The sequence below is a fragment of the Sturnus vulgaris genome, chromosome 5, assembly GCF_052056855.1.
Source record: "Sturnus vulgaris isolate bStuVul1 chromosome 5, bStuVul1.hap1, whole genome shotgun sequence".
NCBI classification, from domain to species: Eukaryota; Metazoa; Chordata; class Aves; order Passeriformes; family Sturnidae; genus Sturnus; species Sturnus vulgaris.
Window position 1 is genome coordinate 3438293 of NC_142247.1, and position 20784 is coordinate 3459076.

General features: G+C 42.6%; 1 protein-coding gene across 36 annotated transcripts in view; it reads right to left on the reverse strand.

The window, feature by feature from the left end:
* CACNA1C (calcium voltage-gated channel subunit alpha1 C) overlaps positions 1 to 20784 on the reverse strand; it is a 458186-nt gene that overhangs the window by 80218 nt on the left and 357184 nt on the right. For 19 of the 36 annotated variants that reach the window (XM_088164615.1, XM_088164604.1, XM_088164608.1 and 16 more), the window contains 9 exons: positions 19942 to 20149; positions 19031 to 19151; positions 17108 to 17222; positions 15948 to 16068; positions 15751 to 15820; positions 10077 to 10209; positions 8388 to 8517; positions 4508 to 4567; positions 1156 to 1262 (listed from right to left, as the gene is read on the reverse strand). In XM_088164615.1, the coding sequence (XP_088020741.1) occupies positions 1156 to 1262; positions 4508 to 4567; positions 8388 to 8517; positions 10077 to 10209; positions 15751 to 15820; positions 15948 to 16068; positions 17108 to 17222; positions 19031 to 19151; positions 19942 to 20149 (1065 nt within the window). Of the gene's footprint in view, positions 1 to 1155; positions 1263 to 4507; positions 4568 to 4703; positions 4764 to 8387; positions 8518 to 10076; positions 10210 to 15750; positions 15821 to 15947; positions 16069 to 17107; positions 17223 to 19030; positions 19152 to 19941; positions 20150 to 20784 lie in introns of all 36 variants that reach the window. The other 17 variants (XM_088164617.1, XM_088164614.1, XM_088164594.1 and 14 more) reach the window with 1 other exon arrangement.

The following is a 20784-nucleotide window of genomic DNA, read 5'->3' on the forward strand; positions in this document are numbered from 1 at the left end:
GCTTGAGTTAGTGTGCAACACATGTGAGCTGCTACCTATAATGGCAACAACTGGGAGCTTGTTTCTTATCAGACGTGAAATTAATTAGGAAACTTCCTACCTGACACATAGTCCACTAAATCTATAAATTATTAAGCAAATTAACAGATGAACCAAAGGAAAACAGCATGACAGAACAGCTGCTACCAATCTGAAGATTCTCACAAAAATCTTCAAATGCTTGATGGCCTTCCATTGACTAAAATTCACAACATCTTAGGCAGCAGGAAAACATTATCAACCTCGTTTTCCAAAGAGGTCATGAAAAGTCTTGGAGGGAACCATAAGTCACTGAACTGATGCAGTAAAACAAAGCTAAGTGTCATGATTCCCAATATACTCATTTTTTGTTCTCATTTGCTCTTTCTGAAAGATTCCCCCTCCAGGTCACCAGTGTAGCATTTCTCAGTTACTACCTCCTCTCTCGTGGATTAATTTTAATGGCCTTGAGTCATCTGAGAAAAATACCTCATGAATATCCCAACAGGCTCATGAGAAAAATCCTACCCAGTGTGGTGGTTTGTGAAGGTTTTCTGAAATTTTTAGTGGCACGGCCAGGGAGCAATTCTGAATGGAATCAGAATTCCAGTCTCCTGGGCAGCTGATCACTGTAACATCAAGGCACAAAAAAACTGTTTATTGTAGAAAAATCTCCATAAACAACAACAAAAAAAGAAGTCTCCTCTCCCAAGTGAATGGCTAAAAGACTATTTTAGAGGTGGTAAACTAAGTGAGTTGTCTTCTGTACGTTTTCAGTGTGAAAAAAAAGTGTGTAAAAATAAAAGTAATCTAAAGTTTTATGCTAAGTTTTTTTCTTGTAGTTTCTAGTAATAAAGTTTCTCTTTAAACTTAACCATTTAACCATTAACATTTAAAAAAATTTTAAAAAAACATTTAAAAAAAATTTAACATTTAAACCATTTAAAATTAAACCTATTTTATCTTCATCCTAATCCCATTTTACAACAACAATAACAAAAAAAAAAGAAAAGAAAAAAAAAAAAAAGAAAAAAATTCAAATTAGTAAACCATAACCACTAGACCCAGATAAGACAATGAGCCTGAGCCACCCCTCCCAGCCCCACAAAACCAGGTAGCTGGAAATAGCTCACTCACTGGATGCCAAAGGAGATGAGAGAAACGCTGACCACCAGCAGGTCTAGGATGTTGAAATAGTTCCTGCAGAAGGAGCCCTTGTGGAGGAAAGCCCCGTAGGCAGTCATCTGCAGGGAGGCACAAACACAAACTTTGCCATCAGCAGCTGCTCAGGAGCCAAACCCACCTGGCTGTGCTCAGAGTGGATAAGTGGGGAGGGGGGCAGCATTGCTATTGTTGGCAGATAATTCACCCCCAGACCCCAAAGGAGAAGTTGAGCCCCCCCATGGAAAGAAAAGAGAGGGGAAAAAGACAGCAAGATAATTGTGAAAGGCCTAGCTAAAGAAAGCAAGGAAAATATGCACTTTAAGTGCACTGAGTGCATAACATTTAGAATCAGCAAAGCAGCAAAATGACTGTTTGCAAAAAGCACCCTTTGCAATCATATGCCTTTCCCTTTTTCATCAGTGACAGAGGACACTTGTATTATATAAAGTCCTCTTCAGCAAAATTGAATAAAAAATATAAGACAAAATCGGCTCTTCTGTAATGCTTTCAGTACTTAGGCCAGCTGCAGGGGACAGTTGATTGCTCTTCCCTTCATGAAGGAAAAGCAGAATCCCTCAGGGATTTGATGCTTTGGAACTGAACTGAAGCAACAGGAGGAATTACTGCTCTCTTCAGCCTGCTCCTTCTGTCCAGCTCAGTCCCACATCCCTTCTCCTTTCCATCTTCCTTCATTTTTACTCTAGATGCAGTTGCAATTTCCCTTTAGTTTTCCTTACAAAGCCCAGGCTGTATTCCTTGAAGAGGCTACTTTCTTTGTGGAGGCAAACATTACGAGCATCACCGGGCAGAGGGAGGGAAAATAATTTCATATTTTGCAAGGGAGGCTCTGCCCTGCCTGGGTATGAAGAGGTATTGAAAACCTGGTGGCTTTGAGGAGGATGTCACAGCTCCTGGACTGAGTGACAGTGTAAACAGAAGAGTTTAGACTGAGCTCTGTTACAGAATGTGACTAAACGAGCCTGGCACAGTTACAGAGGGTGAGTGATGGGGTATTTGTACCACCTACCTTAGACTCGGTGAGTGATCTAATGCAGCTGCTTTGGAGAAACCCCATCCCCACAACTGCTAATGTTCCTTCATTAGGAATTCTCCTTCCCATCCAGGAATACAAGGCTTCTAAGTTTGGTCCTCTGAATCTCATCTAAGTTAGGTGTCTAAAGTAACCTGAGGCAGACATCATGAGCTGTAGCCAGACTTCCAGCTGGGAAGTATGAACTGGAAAGTCAAACTGGAGTTTTCTGGCTCCCACCAGTAGCTCAGGATGTCAGGTGTATTGGCTGGTGGCTTCCAGCCTGTGACAACTTTGTTCAGAGCAGGGTGGAAGGGCACACGGTATATCAGATTATTTTCTTCACCAAACATCCATGACATCAGGGAACTATCAATCAGACAGAAATTAGAGGGGGAGGAAGTATAAACTCTGGTCTTGGCTTAGAATTTATACTTGTAGACACATTCAGCTGGGGAAGGGAGGAGGGGTTCTTGCCATAACAAAGGTGGTAAAGATGCCCTTTACTGGTTAGATTTTGTATGGCAATCTTGAAAGAAAGACACCATTGAAATCAGGAGGGGAAGCTCTGCTGAGTTTAAGTTCAGTACAAACTGTGGTTCTCTCAAGGCTGTTGAGAGATTTTTTCAGCTGAGAAGAGACTCTCAGAGATTGTACAACCTATATCTGCCTCCCATCTGGGGCATTAAACAAGTCACAGCCTTTTAGGATTCCAGTTTAAAATCCTTGGCAGTCACCTTGCCAGCATTCACCAGAGTGCAGGTGTTGTTATCAGCAACAGGAGGGCAGATGAAGCTTGTTTCTCTACAGCCTTGAACATCCCACTGCCATTCATTCTTTTGTTTTTACCACTCACATTAACTTTGCTGTTTTGCAAAACAATGTGCTTGGTGCAAGGCAGCAGAGAAACTTGCACTGAGAAACCAAGCTATTCGTGAAATTTAAACTTATGGTCCTTGCACTGTTCTCCCACTTGAACTTGGAGAAGATCCAGGGATGTTGTCATAAATCCCTGAAGTTAACAGGAGGGCCTTGGGAAGGCCCAGGCAATGGGCTGGGTTAAGCTCTGCTTCCACTGAAGTCCTCAGGAGTGTTACCACTTCCTTCAGGGCATGCAGAATTAGTAATTGTGAGTCCAAACAGGTGCCTTGAACTATTGTTTCATTTTTAAACGTTGCTGCTGGGATATTTTCCTTTTCTTGACAGGCCTTTTGGATCTGCCATGTGATCTGTGCACATTCAGATTTATTGTGTAAACACAGATGCAAACTGCACACAGGCATAATGTGTACATCTCCCTGGAGAACATAATGGCTTTGGTAATTTCAAGTCATATAAAAAAAAGCACGTTTCACTATAAAAATATGCAGGGGCCACCCTGCTTGCCAGCCTTCCATATAGATACTGTTATTAGGGTCTTGAGCTGCAAAATTTGAGCAACTCTAAGGCACTGCCTGCCAGCACTTAGAACTAGCTTGCTGAGAAATAAAAAACAGCTGCCAAGTGAACCTAGCATTTAGAAAGCCAGAACTTAGCTCAATTACTGTTATTTAAATTATTAGCCTACCAATTTGGGAAAATTAGAGTTAAGAACAAGGCAGCCTATTTTTATTTTCTTCCAAGCTAAACCATTCTCCTGCACATTCCCCTTGGTACAGGGCACGTTCCTGGGAAAACTGGAAGCTGGGTTTTGATGCAGCAATGTTCATTGGCAGCTACTGGCCTTGGTGTCTCAGTGATTTGTGCTCTTGGTTGTGTCTCTACACCTAAAAAGTGAGGTTTTGCTCTGTGCTCCCTGCCTCCTGCTTGGCTGTGCACGCTGTAAGCTCACAGAAGTCATCAGGCACCCTTTGGGCTGGTTTCTGCAGAACAGAGACCTTCTCTCTGGGGGTAGCCTGTGTAAGAGGTGTGTGCATTCAGAGCTTCTTGCAGAGCAGAAAAATCCTATTTTGGAAAGACCAGCCAGGGTAGAGGGAGAAATTTATCAGGGGATGGCCTTTTTCTTGGTCCTCTCTTACATTTCTCAGCATTGCATCCTTTCATTGCAATTCCCCTGAAAAACATTGTTTTGCTATAGCCCCTCAATTACAAGTTTGAATATAAGAATTTCCCAGGAGACTTTTTAAGCAACTGCCAAAACGTCAAATGAAAAGAAAAACAACCCTTTTTGTAGAGATAAAAACGAGGTTAAAAAAAAAAAGAAAAAAAAAAAGAAAAAAGAGAGAGAGAGACAGAGAAAGAGCGAAAGAAAGAGAAAGAAAAGAAGAGAACAAGTGTATTTCTCAGATTGGTTACCTTAAGAATAATTTCTAATGTAAAGATACTAGTGAAGACATAGTCTGCATTGCCTAGGATCTGAAAAATAAGCACAATTGGGTTAGTGGTACTGAGCGTGACCCAGGAACAAACAGGCGTGTGTGTTAGCAACAGAGAGTGGCAGAAAACCAGAAAGCTTGTGAACAAGGAATGGTAGAGAAGATGGGCACTTTACCTTCAGAGCAATTTCAATGGTGAAAATGACAGTAAAAACTATATCAAAATAAAAGAGAATCTGTAAAAACAAAAGGGGATAGGAGTGGGGAGGGTAGGTCAGTGACTGATCACTCCAATGGGAAATCACAGTTAAAATCAAATACATGAGTTCTTTTCACGAGGGAATGAGGAGGGCTCTATAGGGAATGGTTTTGTGAAATCCTGTTGAATGCAGTGAAGGTCCTGGCACAGAGGACAAGAAGCACATTACAGGAAATCTTTCCTGAGTTACAATCTCATGAGCACTATAGAGGCAAAATAACTTTTTGGTTGGTGTAGGATTTTTTTTTTTTTAAATCTCATAAATAACATTCAAGGGTTTTCCCAAATAGGATTCCAAACTGAGAATACAAAGAATGCCTGATCTCTCAGTGGAAAACATGAGATTCCTTCTTATTAACTTCCATTCAGTCTTGTCCTGTGCCTCTCTCAAAGGAAGAAAAGCAAACTGCAAAATCATACTCTAGCTATTTCTTTTCTCTGTCCTGAATTGCTCTGGATTAGGATGAATAACAAAGACTCTGCCAATTGAACAGAATCCCAGCCCTTGTACTGCAACCATAATTTGGTCATTCTCTAAAGGTGCCTAACTTAGATCCTGCATCTTTCCATTTGCATCCTCAATAACCAGCCAGCTGAAATGCTCATCATTCCCAGGAATGGCCTAGTGATGGAGATACCCATTGCACGTACTGCAAACATAAAAAGTGGTGTCACAGCAGGCAGTGAGAGGTCCAGAAGTGTAAAGGGACTTTCAAAAGTAGCAGCATCAAGGACAGGAATGTCCTTCACTGCCAATGTGTTGGCATCTCACAGTAAATGGGAACTTTCTCACTGATTTATGGGAGCAGGATTGAACTCTCTCTGTTTCCAGTATATTTCAACTTCCCAAGCCACTTTAGTGCTATCTACACTATAAATGTTGAATATCAAAAGTATCATGCCCATGCTTTGTTGTTGTTTTACCATAATCATGTTTTAAACCAGAAGGCCAATATATGGAAATGGATAATTTGTGAAATTTAGAGCTTTGCTGCTAAAACACTAATAAACATAAAACAGGGAACTGCCCTCTCTCATCCCACAGGCATTTATTGTATCTTAGTGAATATATCCTCATTCAGATTTACAGGTGGATAAATTCTTACAGCTTGCTATGCAGAGAGGCAGCTACTGCAAATTCCAGGGTTATTTCACATTGTACTATTTAAACACAACCCAAATCTGGATTGATTTGCAAACATTGATTGTTAGATGGGTGGATGTATCAATTTCTGATACCATATAACTCAAAATTCTTCAGTTCACTGCTCAATTTTTAATCCCAAATTCTCCTCAAGGCTATCTTGGACTGTATCAATTTTTGCATCTTTAGAGAATTAAGGAAGGGCCACTTCAAGGGGGCAGATCTTGATTTCAACCTATATTAATTTACATACATTACAATTGGAAATATCCTTTTGCCTTGCTGCTTTGTAAGTCCTGACATTTGATTATTTTATAAAATGGAATAATTTTATAATCAATGGGCCAGATTCATGGGTACTCTCTTAACTGCTTTGCATGACTCCACCAACATAAAGAAGCTGCAAACTTGATTAAAGTGAATTATTAAGCTGTACCTACTGCTGCTTTACCTCACCAGAGGGCTGCAAAGGAGCCAGCACACACTGGTGAATGTGGTCCCAAAGGTGCAGCTAGCAAAGATGAAATCATGCCTAATGAAAATGGTCACAGCTTCACCTCTGTAGGCAGCTCCATTCATCAGCTCCATATTTATTGTTATCTAAACAAGAAATTGCTCTAGAATATATTAAAACGTTTGCATCTTGCCAAGGTGCAAACAGGAGAATATTGTGAGTACAGTCTTAGGACTTGCTTGGACATCAAAGGCTGTTTGGTCAGGCTGGGCTGGCACTTCCAAACACTCACTGCCTGAGCCCTGTGTGACACAACAAAGACACAGCCTGCCCCAGGAAAGCAGAGTCCAAGCTGTCCACTAGCCCTGGCTGGGCTCTCTGTTCCTGTCCTGCTCTGGGATGGTCTGTGCCAGCAGCATCCCCAGTCCTGGTGCATGGGATGATGCTGAGTGAAGGCAGAGACAGCTTTGCTTTCAGCTTGATTTCAGCTTCGCTTTCAGCTTGACTTTAGCTTTGCTTTCAGCTTGATTTCAGCTTTGCTTTCAGTTTGATTTCAGCTTTGCTTTCAGCTTTGCTTTCTTCCTTTTCCTCCCAGGCCTCTGAGTGGGCACAGGGGGGACATGATCTTACTGTTCTACTGCCACAGTACAAAGACCACACTGGCAACCCAAAACATCTTCTCGGTGTCCCCTTGCAGGACACATTTTAAACATCTGTGCCTGCAAAAACTAAACACAGATTTTCACGCAACGCCAGTGGCTTCTCGTACACAAACCAACGCTTTGCCTCAAACCCTCAGCTCTTTAATCCAGCACAACCAGCTCTGACTCCTTTTTTCCCCTCCTCTCATTTAAATCTCTCTGCTGCAGACTCTGTGACAGTTTCTGTGGCACGTCAGGAGCCCATCTGCCAGCTGACATGCTGCAGCACTAATACATGTTGGCATTCACTGATCCCTACGTGCTGTGCGCCCTCATTTGTGCACAAGTGGGTTATTGGTGGCACAGGTTTGACTGGATTATTTAGCATCCTCCTTCAGGACAAAATGCAAAGCCACTCTGAGATATGCTTAGGAATAGACTTCCATTAACACCTTCTCTGCATGCACATATGTGTTCAAATGCGTGCTCAGGCCAGGATATTTCAGGGAGCATTAAATTAAGGTTTTATTATTAAACAAGAAAAAGTCACCCCACTCTTCAATCCTAGCAAACTCTTCAGGCTTTGAGGCACCAAAATGCCACTGCAGACACCAGAAATCAGAGGTATTGCATATGTCTGCTGACTCCTCATTTTTCTGCAATGACCCCTGACTAATGGAAACAATCACTGGCAAAGCTAAGGGAGCACTGAGCATTTCAAAAGGAAAATAAGCATGGTCATGAAAGAGGGTGAGAATGTACCTCTGTGCTGAATGCTTTCCTCTTCTCTCCCCAGGCAGGTAAGGAGAGGAGCACAGCATATTTTTTGAGGTTTGTCTCAAATTTAATGGTAGCTTGTTCAAAAAGTCTGATTCTAACCTTGATGACATCAATTTCCCCCAGAGTGACAGCATGAAACTCAAGAATGTTACTCCTGATTTACACTAGCGTGAATAAAATGAAAATCAGGCCCTGGGATTTTTCGTTTAAAAGACAGCATGAGGCAGCAGAACAAATGTTCCAAAGGGAACCTGAAAATCCCTCAAAATTGAATTATCTGTATCCCCAATCAACGTTTTTAAAGCTTGTTTCTAACGCTTTAATGCCAGGGCACAATAATTTTGCTTCAGCCTCCTGTTCTTCCTTTCCCTACACACACTTCAGAAGTGAACTAGAGGCCAAATTCTGCACTGACTCATGTTTCCTGCAAAACCTAATGATTTCACACGCAGCCTACAAACGGCAGAAACCATGGAAGACAGGCACTCCCAAAGCCTCTGATGCAGCCTTTTCTGCCTTTCCTGGCTCCCAGTCATGATCTGCTTGCAGTAGGCAGCGAGGGAAGGAGGATGGGAAGCATACTTGGTTCCTAAAGGAGAGGTGTCGCACAGGGTCCTCAGCTGCCAGGGAGATGCTGCTGAGCAAGATGAAAAAGAGGATCAGGTTGGTGAAAATGTTATCATTAACGATTCGATGGCAGTGGACACGAAACCTGCAAGAGAGAGGAGAGGCACAGCTTTATCTCTCAAAGAACAGCAAGACCTGGGAAACATTTTCCCCCTTCCTCTTCTGCCAGCAGCACTAGAGGATTGCCCTGCAGAGCATCTTCCCTCTGCCCCAGCACAGGGACAGCCTGGCTCTCCACACAGGACTCACACTCAGTGTGATTGAAAGGAGAACAATCACCCCCTCCCGACAGAGCTTTTTGTCATTTCCATGTGGTCTGAAACCTGCCAGCCCAGAATTACCTCCCTTGCTTTCATTTATGGAACCATTCCTGATTCATTTGGGAGGAAAGCAGCAGATACAAGCTTTAAGGTGCCAATGTCTGTCTGAGCTGTGGGGGATCTACCTTGCTAACAGGGCACAGGCCTGGCCAAATGGATACAGGGCAGGCTGGCATCAGAAAATGACTTCTGAGAGACATCATGCCATGCAGGTTGTATGCTAAACATAGGCCCACTTGGTGCTCTTGGTGGGAAACCAAAAGGTAAAGAAGGAGAATGTCCCATCAAACTTGCTTACTGGAGACCATTACACCACTTCCCATATGTTGGTAGCAGGATGTGAGGAGTTAAACCCCATAATAGCTCTGTGCATAATTCTACAGGCACTTCATTAATCTATTTAGCTCTGCTCTTGGCTGTTAGGGCTCCAAGTACCTATTACAGCAATTTTACAGATGACTGCAGAGGTTAATTTAGTTCTACAAGTGACGGGGGGTGGGTGGCAAAGCTAGCATTACAGTCCACGAGCCCCTCAGTCCCTCCCTGTTACACATTCCCAAGGAGGAGTGGCACAAACTCTGCTGGGAAAAGAATGTCTCTGAATTCAGCAGTGCAGGTCCAGCCCTGCCTTCCTCTGGGGCTGTGTCTGAAGGCTGAGTCCTTTGGAGGGACACTGGAATTCGTGGTGCTGCCCAGACCATGGGGCAGTGAGCTCACTGCTGTACCCTTGCAAAGATAAACTCACCTGTCTCCTAACAGCCCTGGACCACCCACAGGTCCTGCACACCTGTTTTGGGAAGGCAGGTGTGACAACATGAGGCTGCATTGCAGGGGCCCATGGGCAAAGTGTGAGAGAAGAATTGTGCCCCCTAGACACCTCTCAGAGCTATGGACTCTCCTCCCCCTCTCATTTCTTCTTTTATGCTCACTCTTGATGTGCAGCAGTGAACTCCCTACTGGGAGTGGGTTTTGGGCAGCCCTTAGGACAAGAAGCTGCTGCCTCCCACTTGACTGATTGCATGATGGCTCTCCTGCAGTTTGGACCTGGACATGTCAGGAAATTCCAATTACTGACTGGGCTCTGTGTCCCTTTTTTCATCATTTGTGTCTTCAATCAGCCTTGCATGTGCCATGAACTCCCACTGAATATTTTCACTGTACTCCCTACAGCTGTGATTTCATAGGATTTCATGCCCTCAAGGAGAAGTGGCCTCTGGTATGAACTGCTGAAAGGGAGCTCTGCACCTTATAATTTTTGGGGCCCAGTGTAGAAAGGGTACCAGCTCTTCACTTTCTTCTCTTGGCTAATCAATCTCTTAAATACCTGTTGTTAGGACTGAAGATGAAAAAAGCACTGGCATCAGGCATGGGCACAGCCTTTTCCTTGAGGTGCAGCTCAGACATGGGGCGTGGTCGAGGGCCAACAGGCATCTCAGGTTCTTCCTCATCTTCCTCTGCTGCAAGAAGCATTTTTGTCTTTTAATGCAAAATACAACCCATTCCAAAGTGCCGGGGCATTTGTCTCTGTCATAACTAGAGCCAAAATCTAAGAACTATTAAAACAGGATGCTGAAGCCTTGAGTTTCCTTGCCCTTCCCTCCTTTGAGGCAGTGCCCTTTACCCAGTGCTCACCCTGGTCTCATCTCTCTGTAAAACCATTAGTGCTGCTAAACCTACAACATTCTCAATATTGTAGATGCTTCACAGTTCTTTCTGCAAAAAAAAAAAAAACAAAACAGAAAGGCCACCTCTAATGGCTCATTTGAATCTTTCTTGCTGTGGTCTAGATCCATTATCTGCTTTCTTATTTTCCATGGACACAGAAAATTGAAATTTTCCTTCCTTTTGCAGAAAGCTTTTGCCTTCTTGAGGACCACTCTTATACCTCTGGGAGAATATGTGGTTCCTAGAGCAAAACAGCTTCCAGACTATCTGCAGGATTAACCTGCAGCTGAGGTTTTACTGCTGCAGAGGAAAGATAGATTATTTCTTGTATCTTGCAATACTATCTGCCTGTTAAATGTCCTTCATGGACACTTTTCATTATACTTTGGCATTAATTTGCCATCAGTGTCTGATATGCACAAAGCACAGATTATTTACCATAGAGCAACAGCCTGGCCTGCCACTCCTCCCTCTGCATTTCTGCTCTGACTATTCCCAAAAGTGGCACTTAGACCTCATCCTTGCTGAAGGGCACATTTTATTTTTTATTTTGACCATTCCTCCAGTTTATCAAGATTGTTTTTCTTCTATTTGTGAGCATCTCCATGGAGCTGCTGCTACATCTGTAACTGTGTCTGGATGAGCACATGTATGCCCCAGAACAAGCAGTGAGCACACACATATTGACTAACACTGGTCAGAAAGTCTTAAAATTGTCCCCTTTTATAATTTAATGGGGGGAAGATCAGAAAGATGGGAATGAGGCTGAGACTCTTGAACCTGTGTCATCTCCAGGTAGATCAGTGAGCAGCCTCAAGACAGAAAATGCAGAGGTGAAGGCTAAATGGCATGTGAAAGAGAAGCTTCTGCCTTTCAGGATTTCTTCTACCTGCTGAAGTCAGATGTTCTTTTTGTAAATTACATTATAGGATTTTGCTATTTTAAAGATCCCAATCTTGTCCTCCAAGTCAGAAAAAAACCCCCAACTTTAAGCCTGACATGTTAGGTACAACTGATTCATCTTCCAGGCACTGCAAAGGAGGAAACTCTAATTAAAAGGTTCATCTTGAGTCCAGAAAGAGATATAAGTTCCAGGAATGGTGTTCCTTTAGAGTGAGGTACTGTACTTGATCTGGTTGCAGGACACATCAGAAAGAATAGATGAATCAGCACAGATCCTGATCTGGATATCAGAGAGAGGAGAAAAGTGCCATTTTTGAATGCATGCCATTATTACATGCAAATAGGATTCTTTCTTTACACTTCCAGTACCAAGAGTTCAGCTCAAATTCTTTTGATAGATCTGTGCATAAATGTTTGAGCTGGTACGTAGAGTTTGTACTTTTTAAGTCAGTCTATTTTTTAACAGCTCAATTTTATGTGTAATATACTTCATAATACTCTTTCTACGGACTTTATTCATTAAAGAAACATCTTTCAGAAGTGCTTTTTTACATAGGACTTGTAAAATAGGTGTTAAGGCTGATGTGCATGTTTATGTAATAGAACCATATTTTGCACTTGCACCTTTTATCTACAGGTTTCAGAGGAGGCTGACAAAGAGTGAGGTAAGCAAATTCTTTTTCTTCTTTAGCAGGCCAGAAAACCAATGCCCCGGATCATGTGGGATATTTGAAACTCTTACTTGAGAAGAGTATTCTGGGTCCCTGCTCTGCTCCTTCAATGTGAGATCATTCTTCTTTCATTACTCAGAGGAATGCTTAAAATACACTTTTAAATGAGCATGGAACAATGCCTCTGAAAAATAGACCCTTAGCAGAAGGATCAGCCCCATCAAGACCATAAAGAACATTGTTCCTCTCCTCTTTTTCTTGTGTCTGCCATGCAGCAAGAAATATAGATTAATGACTCTGGGAACCAAATACTTTCAGACTGAAAAACACATTCAGTTCCTCAGCCATAGATCAAGAACAATGTTCTACTTTTCACTTAGAGTCTAGGGCGCAGAAGAAAGGAAACACTGAGGGCCAAATTCACAAAGAATAACAGGATTAGAGCCTCATCCCAGGTCACTGCCCATGCTATCTACCTCCACAGAGAAGCAGCACAGCTGCTCACATTTGTACATTCGGAGAAGCAAATGTTCTTTGGCCGTGGATACAAGCACAAACAGGCTACAGGGCAGCATCAGTGAGAAATTTGATGCTGGGGAGGTTTTTTGTGTTGTTTTTTTTTTTACTGTACAAAGACCAGAACTCTTGTATGAGGACATTATTTTACTTCAAGCTCCCATGAATCATCCCAAGCTTTTACCTTCATCTGACGTTTAAATTCTTTGTCTATTTCTGTACTAGACTGCAAGACTAGCTCCTTGTCTTCCTGTGATAAACATATCATCATAATAATCCTTCTAGTGTACACAAATCTCTGGGAGAACCAGTCTGTTCTTCCAAAAAAGAGGCCAGGTGACCTGAGGAGCTGCAGCTACTCTGGGGCTGAGGAGTAACACTGTGCAGCAGAGTCAGGAGGGGTTATTGAGAAAATTGGTTTAAGGGGCAGAAACAAATCAGAGAATGAGCAAGGTAGGTTAGGAAAGACTCTATGGTGTTAGGAGGAAAAAAAATGAACCAATTCAAATGGTTTCTGAACATGGCATCTTCAGTCTTCACAAAGAATTGATAAACAATTCAGAGAACAGGCTTGTTTAGAAATGGCATCAATGCCATTCAATGGAAAGTAGCCAAGATTGTGTCCCTTTGCTTGTCTATTAGGAGACAGGAAAAAACCTGATAATCCATTCATATTTTAGGTTGTGTTCAAAAGTATCTTAAGACAGGGATTGGCACCCCGAGGCAGGCATTAAAAGTGTTTTCACTTGATCTTCTGCACCCTAATTCTATGCATGGCTGCATGAAAAAAAAAAAAAAAAAAAAGTAGATGTAGTGTTTTGTTTTGTATTTCGTTTATAAGCCACTCTTTCTAAGCTATCTACAGAAAGGAAATAAACCCCAATTCTATGAGTAGTAGACTTAAAATTGACATTCAGATGACTGTCATTTCACTTGAAAAAAAATGTAATTGTCTGCAAATCCAAGCCAGCTGAGAAACAGAAACAAAACTGTATCAAGCTGTTTTAATTTGTGCTTCTTACTAAAGACCCTACAAACCCTTTAGCAGCTGGAGATGTGTGTCTAGTAAGTGCCTGTGTCTACAGAGGTGATGGGAAATCTAAATCCAGAGGGACCTGCCTCAGGCAGTGCTAAAATACTATTGCACAGAGTTAGAACCACACTCTACTCCTGATAAATTTGCTATAAATATGGAAAAATACAAGTACAGCATATGTGAGGACGTCTTGTACTGAAAATCAAACACAATGAACGGTTTTCCATTCTGCTTGACTGAAACTCTTGTCCATCTACTCAAAATGAACTCTTGTGTTCTTTTTTACCCTATCAAATCAACCTATTATCAGACATTTATTTATCAGGAATCATGGAATAGAAGAGAAAGTGCTTTATGGCCTATTATAGCCTGTTACATAATCACAGAAGAGCAGAGCAGGAAAGGATCACAAAAGGCCCTCTGGTTCGTGCCTCTGCCAAGCCAGGTTCAATTAATTATTATATCGAAGCCTTTTCTGGGAGACATTTTCCTGACCTGTCCTTAACAACATGCAGTGATGCTGGGCTTCCACAACCATCTCTGTGAACTTTTACAGCTTCACTGTTAGAAAATTCTCTCTGCTGTGAACCTTAAATCTGCTGCTTCATAATGGAGGTAATTCTCTTCCTATCTGTAGAGCTTTTTTTATGCATTTGAAGATGTTTCTCCTGCCTTTCCTAAGTCAAATGACCAAGGTTCTTTCAATCTTAGTTCTTGCTACCTACTAGCATTGTTTTCACCATTCTCTTCCATACTCCTTCTAATTCAGCTCCTCTTAACCAGAGCACCCAAAAAGAGCCATGATATTCCAGATTCCAGAGATCTTATCAATGGTGCACACAATAAAACAGTTGCTTTGCTCTGATTAGCTTTCATTGGCCAGTTAAAACAAACCTGAAACTGGACAAAAGGCTCCTTCTTTCTCTGTGTTACAAATCTCACTACTTGCTTGCCTTTTTGAAGACAGCAAATCGTTGCTGACATCTGTTGAGCTTGTGGCCATTAGATTCAGATCCTTTTCTCAAGGACTGTTACCTAACTAGCTGCCACCTAAGATCCTTTATTTGTGAATTGTTTATTCCTGTCTATGCGTGGAGCCTGGCACTTTCAATTTCATTTAGACCATTTATCCAGGACCTCAGGAGCTCTTTGAATTCTAATGCTGCCCTCCAGCATGCTTCTTGTCCTTCCCAGCTTCATGTCATCTCCAAATGTAATAAGCATATTGCCTCTTCCATCATTCAGGTCATTAACAGTGAACTGAGCTGAACTCTAGGCAGGCTTTTGGGTTGTACAAACTCACTTGGGCTATCACTGCTCTCCCCATAAAGGGTCTGATCATTTCTCTCACCATCATCTAGACCATATTTTTCTAGTCAGCTTATGAGAACACTGTAAGGGACGGCCAGAAGCCTTAGCAACTTTAAAGAATGAGACATCTACTTCTTTTCTCCTGTCTACAAGTGTTTTCAGCCTCTTTTAGAAGAAAATAAGGGTGGTTTGATGTGATTTGCTCTTGGCAAATCTGTGTTGGCTGCTAGTCATCTCCTTATCTTGCAGTCATATATTTTATTTAATCCTTTGTTCCAGCTCTTTCCCAAGAATGGAAGTTGAACTGACTAATCCAATCCTACCCCCCATTCAGGGTCTCTTGAACAGTGCTTAAAGTTCTGAGATTTCTTCCACCGATTTTTCAAGTATCTGAGAATGAAGTTAGGCCCACCTGACTTGAAAACCAGCCTAACTAGTGCTTACAGCTTTTTTCTTGCACTTCTAGGCTGAGATCTTATGCTTTTAGAGTTATGCTAATGTCATGCTGCTCTTTTTGATTAGAAAACAGTGCAAAAAGGCATTCAGCACTTTCCCTTTCATGACTATCTGTTGTGAGACTCCCCTGACCACTGAATACTGAAAAAGCACACTGAAAACACTGTCATATGCATATTTTCAAACAGGGAGGTTTTTATATGATTTGATTTTCTGTAAAGCTCCGTATTTTCCAATAAAGAGCTTTACAGAGAATCAAATAAAATATGACTGATCAGTATTGGGCCTTCCAAGGGCCAAGTCCATAGCTGTGCAAACACAGGCAGGAACAGCACCTTGTCCCATCATGAATGCATTTCCAGCATACCACAGCTTGGCTTTGTGTGCATTAGCAACTGGAGCTTCTGTTGAGAGAGGGGTACAAGGAAGGAGATGTGTACCTGGTGCTTCTGTTGTGGGATAAGGGCTCTTTTCTTCGTTTTCATTGGGCTGATAATCATCCACGTTGATCTGACAGAAACGGAAGGAGAAGCATCAAAGCCTTTATCAGCCAAGGCAGACAGCTTTAATCCCCTGAGAAACCCCAGCTGTTCATGCCATCACTGCACACCGAGTGCTGGCTGCCAGCACACCTTACCTTGGTAGCAGGAGGGGACTCTCCATCAGCAGTGATCGATTTCAGCTCAATTTTCTCCTCCTTTGTCTCTTCCTCCACAGCTGTTTTTTCCATCTCCTGTTTCTTTTCGGGACTAGCAGTCCTAGCAATTTTACAAGATAAAAACTGAAGAGTTACAAAGGTGGAAAGATACTTCCCTTTCAGGAGCTTCATGTAGTACAGCACACACCATGAAAACAATCAGAGGGCTGGAATCTCCATTCTGAGCTCAGTTTCTATACCAGTCCACCTTGTCCTCATCTGCAGGCAAAGGCAGAGGCTCTGATCTATTTTTACATAGTAGCTTTATTTTGTGACTTTCTCAATGGCATGTGTGTGTGTGTGTGTGTGTTTGTGCAAATGCATATTTTGGCTCTGTCAGCAGAGATCTCTTTGTCCACCCAACGACAAAGGCACAGACCATTTTCATATATTTTCATATCTTGTGAACTTCCAACTACATAGCCTACAAATGTTTGCACCCTGAGAGTGAGGGAAATACGCTGAGCTGCATGCAGGATGGAGCAGAAAGAGCTGCACAAGAGATCCCCTCCAGGCAGCCTGGAAGACAGGGAATAGGAGTAACCAGAAAGGAGAGGCTTCCCCAGCGTTGGCAGCTGGGAATGACAGAGAAGCTCCTCATCCAGCTTGTGCCCTTAAGTGTCTGCAGAAACACTAAAAGAACTGGCAAGAGAAGAACAGCATGTGGCATCAAAAGAAAAAGAAGCTGCTAAATCCTATCATGGCAATGACAGAAAATATGCCTCGTGGCCCAAAGCAGTCAGAGCATTGTAGGGAGATGCAAGTGGGATTGACATTGTTTCACACTCATTCTCTGCTGATGCTCTCAAAGCTCATCAGTAACCCAGACTTCCTTTGCTCTGCTCACACCACTGCAACTGGGGGGGACTCCTGGCTCACAACACTTTCTTCTCTTATGGTTGAAATTCCTTTGCATAAAAATGTATACATACATAATTCCATATATAATTACATTAATCACATATATAATCCATACACATACAGACAAGTTACATATATTACATATTCACACATGTATGTATAGGCATCATATTCTTATATATCCATGCTGTGTGTAATTACAGGAATGTGTGCAGACAGGTGTATGTAAATGGATTTACCTAGCTAGCTTTTTCCTTTCTTTTTCCTCTTCCTCCTCTTTCTGTGCAGATGTTAAACTCTCAGCATCAGCAAGGTTGTCCACAGCAATGGCCAAAAATACATTCAGCAGGATATCTGTTTGTGTGCAACTTAAAGAAAACGGGCTTTGAAAACTGTGGAAAAAGATTATACCAAAGGTTTCTTAATTGAAAATTTTATCAACCTGTCATCAGATCTCTAGGATTTTCCAAACTTCCATTTCACACAAGTGCATATCCATCATGCACAAACCTACACCTTCCTTCCACACAGATAACACACTTTGTGGGTTTTCAAAATTTCACAACAATCTGGGCTGATGCAAAACATCTAAGCCCAAATTTACATTTTAGTTTCCAGTTTCCCAAGGATGTCTCCCTTTGTGCAGAGAATCCCACTGAACATAAGAGGAGTACTGAATGCTTTGCATCTTTTGGCATTTTGTGGACAGCAAGGATTGTACTCTGATCAGCATTTCTGAGGTTAATTTAGTCTGGACAGTGAAGGGTTGAGCTGACAACTCTGCCATCTCCTAGCAGAGTGTCCATGCATGGCCAGTCATGCCCATGGAGCTGAAGGGCAAGGAATCACAACTGTTTTTTCGTGTCCTACCAGTCAGTGTTCACATCTCATGTTACAAATCTGACCATAAGGTTGTTTTATAAATTTCTTGAGTGCAGGTCTTATTGTACCATGATAATTTCTAAGCAAGCCCTGGTTCAAGGCTTAGTCTGGAAACACAGACATCCCCCTCCTCCTCTGGGCTCCAAGGTCTAAAGGCTCCAAAGTCAGCCAGCATGTAGAGTTGGCTCACATTTTCACAAGGAGATCCAAGTTGTAGCTTTTTTTTTTTTAAGCTGTCAGTGAGATTGCCTACCTTGACCTTCAGATAAGTGGAATTGCACCATCTCACTTTGAAGTGAGGGCATGCAGGTCAACTGAAACGTCAAATAACAGGGTTTGAGAGATCTGAATTATGGGCAAAGGCCAGAAGAGCTGGGCTGAGTCTATAAGGTGGCTTTGTAGAAGCGTCAGTATAAAAGGAAATGTCACCTCTGACACGGGAGGGTCATTTATTAGGGAAGCAGAAACTAAACATGGACAAATTTGGAGCAAACTGAGATAGGGAACAGAATGGCAGCTCTGTGTTATATGCAAATTCCTGTGAAGAGACACTCACAGCACAATCATGCAATGTGCTTTGTGCCTCCTGGGGGAAGTACAGTGCCCTCACTTCACCTTAAAGACAGACAGAACTGAAGATACTCAAGACCAGCACGGGCTGGAAGATAACAGAGCACCAAATTTTCTGTTTGAAGAACACACAGATTGCAGAGACTGAAATGGAACACAGGGCCTGTTAGTTTATGCATGAATTAATATATGATTTCACATAAATCAATTATGTCAAACATATATTACTCCTATTACAGCATTTGTATATAGCATATTGCAGATTATACATCTTTTTATTCCACATAAGGCTTGGATGGAAGCACATGGAATATATTACTAAAAAAGCACTTAAAGTTAAAAAAAAAATAAAAAAATGCAGTAAGTACAGTAGGAACACCCAGAGATTAATTTGTGGAGAAGGCAGGAAAGGAACACCTATGAGAGAATTAAGGGGAATGAAAAATAAAAATACTAAACGTGCAAAGATACTAAATAAAAGCTAGCATGTGGAAAAGCTGGCACGTAGCTGGCTCTTACAACTGTTTATGTGCCTTAGTACCAGCTAAAACAGAATGAACTTGTTTAACTTTTGGCAGTGCAATGCCAAAATTCAGACCTAGGGAAAAGGCAAAAAACGAGGTGTGAAATTCACTATTTTCTGACATAACAAAGTAAATAGTGGTTTTAATTCATCCCCTCTTGCAGAAAAGAGTAGCATCAAAGGATACAGTTTCCACAGATGAAGAGGATGATGAAGTAAATACAGACCAACATTCCTGGAAAAGAGGGGCCGCCATAAGCCATGATCCCATCATACATCACCGAATTCCAGTCCTCCCCAGTCAGGATCTAAATGACACATTCCCACCAATAAGGGATACAGTGTTAGACCACACAGAGAATTTGAAAACCCCATTAACACAAAGATACCCCCTGTCCTAGAGAACAAGCCCTCCCCCAGGATGGAGCTGATGGGGACTCTGCCTGTGTCCATCTAGAACATTTAAAAAACCCCAAACAACAAAACCACAACAGAACAAAGAAAATGCAAAAGAAGGCCTGTGCTCAAAGTGTGAAAAACTGTGTCTTCTTGAAGATGATGGCTGAAATGTCTCTCCTAGACAACTCTGTTCAAGTCCCCCTCTTGTTCCAAGCATTTCCCTCCCGCCCTGTTGTTTCAGACAGGTTGCACAGCCTAAAGCACTGCCCTCAGCACAGTCCTCCAGGCCATTTCCCTTCTCCTCACATGCCAGTGGAATCGTGATCCTGATGCCCTTGGTGGGTCACTCCCAAAGCTGTAGAGGGCTTACAGGCCATGGGATTCCTTCTGTGGTGCTGTGAGCAGGTGTTTGCTCCCCAGGGTGGGGAGGGCAGCAGCAGGGCTGGCCTTTGGCTCACAGGTGCTGCCCTGGGACATGGCAGGGGCTGTTCTCCTGTCCTGCCCTGCAAACACACAGGGCTTTTGTCTTTGGTTCCCATTTTGGGAAGGAATACCCCGTGCTGGCAGCCCAGCCTGGCACCCTGCTCCTGGAGCTGTTGGGGTCATGTCCCATCCTGGGCACTGCCAGGCTGCAGGACCTATCCTGCCCCATGAAAACAAAACATGTTGGCTCCACGGGGACCACTCATATGCCCTTACCTGAAACACAGTCAGGAGGGACTGAGGGAAGTTGTCAAATGTGCTCCTCCTGGTCTGCATCTCGTCAAAGTTAAACTTGCCCCCAAAGAGCTGCATCCCCAGGAGTGAGAAGATGATGATGAAGAGGAAGAGAAGCAGCAACAGGGAGGCAATGGAGCGGACTGAATTCAGGAGTGAAGCCACAAGATTACTCAGGGAGTTCCAATATCTGGGAGAGAAAATAGAAGCAGTTAAAATTCCTTCAGTTGGAGACAGGTGCTCACGGACTGCACAGGATGTTGGTTTAGGCTGCCTTCTGTGCAAAGCAGGCATTTCCAAACAGCCTGTTTAGCAGTGAATCATTGATGTGCTTCCCTAAGATAACGAGACCTACTGCAGCTAATGAGTAATTTTACTACCACACGTGTACATACACAATTCCCTGCACCCCCCACTCCACACACACACACCCAAAAGATTATTGCAGCACTCTCCATCTAGGCTCTGCACATCTTGTATCAATACACCGTGATTAGTTCTTGCTGCTTCAGTGAGTTCCATTCTAACCAACCTCATTACAACACAGAGATGTTATGGCAGCCAGAATACCTCACTCCAGAGAATGGCCTGTAATAACTAACAAGAACAGATGGGGAAACTGTTTGGATGTAAATACAGACTTGCCCAAAATTTGGAGTGTGTGAGTCTGTGCTTGGGCTCACTCACAGAGAGGCTGCTGAGCTCTCTGGGACTGGGAGGAATGAGAAAAATATCAATGCTCCTTTTACAAGGACCCTAAAGTAAACTCCAGATCTACATTCATTTGGAAGAGCACAACATCACCGGGATTTTTGGTTTTCAAAC